This window comes from Trachymyrmex septentrionalis, unplaced genomic scaffold (assembly GCF_001594115.1).
Source record: "Trachymyrmex septentrionalis isolate Tsep2-gDNA-1 unplaced genomic scaffold, Tsep1.0 scaffold37, whole genome shotgun sequence".
NCBI classification, from domain to species: Eukaryota; Metazoa; Arthropoda; class Insecta; order Hymenoptera; family Formicidae; genus Trachymyrmex; species Trachymyrmex septentrionalis.
This window is the reverse complement of record NW_017305536.1, coordinates 2,249,351-2,251,799: the sequence shown is the minus strand read 5'-3', so window position 1 is coordinate 2,251,799 and position 2,449 is coordinate 2,249,351. Positions and strand designations below refer to the sequence as shown.

General features: G+C 30.7%; 1 protein-coding gene across 1 annotated transcript; it reads right to left on the bottom strand.

The window, feature by feature from the left end:
- Positions 1-1,291: 1,291 nt before the first annotated feature.
- On the bottom strand, positions 1,292-2,127 carry LOC108750546. Its single transcript, XM_018490029.1, has 3 exons — positions 2,031-2,127; positions 1,539-1,820; positions 1,292-1,380 (listed from the first exon to the last, which is right to left on the bottom strand). The coding sequence occupies exons 1-3, from the start codon at positions 2,059-2,061 to the stop codon at positions 1,349-1,351; spliced, it is 345 nt and encodes a 114-aa protein (XP_018345531.1). The 5' UTR covers positions 2,062-2,127; the 3' UTR covers positions 1,292-1,348.
- Between the last annotated feature and the right edge of the window lie 322 nt (positions 2,128-2,449).

The following is a 2,449-nucleotide window of genomic DNA, read 5'->3' as shown; positions in this document are numbered from 1 at the left end:
CAATATTATACGAAACATTAGTGTCTTAATAGAAAAAAAAATAGACTTCCCAGCAAAAAACTAAGGCAAATCCACAAAGTCTCTTTCATCAAGATTATATGAATTGTCAAAAATACATAAACCTGATATCCCTCTTAAACTAATTATTAGTGCCATAAAATCTTGTATATATATATATATATATATATGACCTTTCTTAGTTCGTAAATTATAACTTCTAATAGGAAGGACCAAATCGCAAATATCACAAACTCAATGAATTTTGCATAAAAAATACAAAAAATCCGTCTGCACCATGAAAACATATTGATGAGCTTCGATATAGAATCACTTTTCACGAAGGTGCCAAAGAAACTCTGGTTATAATTAAGATCTCACACATAAAGTCCCTAACACCATCCCTTCAATTGAGCACTGTCTAACAATCACTTCACCTACAAACCGATTCAATTCTGCGAACAGACTTCTGGAGCGATTATGGATTCTCCTATATATCTCTTCTGTAATCGCAAACATCTTTATGAAGCACTTTAAGAAAGAAAGTTCTTCACAAGACACCCAGCAAACCAGAGGTTTGGTTCTATTATGTAGACAATACATTCATAATCTGGAGACACGATAGTTAGAAACTTTATAAACTCTTAAACTTCCTCAACAATCAATATCCAAGGATCCGGTTTACCATGGATATAGAGGAAAATGGATGGCATCCCCTTCCTGAATGTTCTTGTTACAAAAAAAGTTGACAACACCCTGGGCCATCAAGTATGCAGGAAGCCAACACACACTGATAAATATCTGCATTAGAATGTATGATACATAAATATTATTAATCAAAATTCTATTACAAACTATAAACTATACTATAAATGGCAGAATAGTATTTACATCGTGCTGTCCCGGTTATTAAAAACATATGCATCCAAGATATTCACATTAGAAATTGTATAGTACAACAAAAAAAAAACTTTACGCTGAAAATAAGGCTTTCTCTACGAGAAATTACTTTTAACATTTTTTCCTTATGTTTTTATAATATTTCAAACCATTAAATAGAATTAAAACTATAGAAAAACACAACATTTACTATGTATGTATAATGCACATGTAATGAACACTTCAAAAAATATATTTAACAGTTTTAAATTACATCTACATCAGAAACAGTACATTCGAAATAAATCGTTGAGGATAATTGGAAAATTACTAGAATATACACATTTTTCGCATATTAATAGAAACAATTTGAAATTTTGCAAAATTACTTTTGCAAATTAGTTCAAATTCCTCTAGTCATGTCGAGCTTTTCAATTACCATTCGCAGAGAAGCACAGAACAATCCCTTCTTTCAGCACGCGCCATCTCTTAATTTATAATAATCTACGTAAAAATTATAGCTATTAATAACAACATAATTTTTCAAAATTTAATGGCCTAATATCAGATTGTAATAAATGCACATTACAATCTTCAGATTATAAAATTTGAAATATGGAAAATACGCTGTAATAATGAGTTATAACTTTTTAAATACTTACTCGGTCTGTATGCAATTATAACATACTTCTTTATGTTATTCTCTTTAACTGCCACCATTCGGTATTTCGTGCAACGGTTGTAACATAGCATATAACAAACGCTTTGGAACGTACGATCTTTAAACTCGCGATTCCTGGCGCAAATTGTTCGATTACCATCATTATTACGGTCCTCTTGATACATGGCCTCAGTAGTCGTTTTCAAACAGTTCACTCCTTCCTCTTCACAGTGCTCGCAATTGCACGCTGCTGCATCCTCAAAACCCATCGCGAAAATAGCCACTGCAATAATTATTATAACATAATAAATTTTTTCTTGTTATAAGATTTCTTATTACAGGATTATTATAATTACTGTTATTCAATTATTCTTGCGTATATATAATATTTATACCCGAGAGCTCTTTATGTTTATGTGTTTTTATGTGTGAAAAATTGATAAAATATATTTTGTTTATTCTAAAGTAAACTTCTGCCTATATGTATACATACGCAATGCAATTATGATATACAACGATTGCATGTCCAATATTTAAGTCGAGAAATAAGATATAGTGCGATGTATAAAATGTCTGATTTGTCGAGTTGTAAAGTGTAATCGAAACTGAAGCTTGTTAACACTACACGATAACATTTGTGTCATTACAGTGCCGTAGTAGAAAAGTTTCTTCTATGCAAAATCATAGAACACTGTTATCAAGATGTATGTACATATGTTCTATACAGCACACTTTATCCCAGAAATCTTTCTGGGAACGTTTTCAGGATATCCTTCAAAATGTCCCTTGAAGATCTGTGCTATATGAGATAATTACGATATATGTTTTTAGGAAATTCAAGATGTAATATGCAAAAGATTATGTTGTTGTAAAATAGCACTATTTAATAGTAAAATAGCACTACTTAATAGT

Bases quoted from the DNA above. Each gene is read 5' to 3' on its own strand.
- LOC108750546 (XM_018490029.1), bottom strand. From the start codon at position 2,061: ATGCAATCGTTGTATATCATAATTGCATTGC. The intron at 1,821-2,030 runs GTATGTATACAT...TAATTATTGCAG, and splicing joins GTATATCATAATTGCATTGC to TGGCTATTTTCGCGATGGGT. The intron at 1,381-1,538 runs GTAAGTATTTAA...ATTTTTACGTAG, and splicing joins TATAATTGCATACAGACCGA to ATTATTATAAATTAAGAGAT.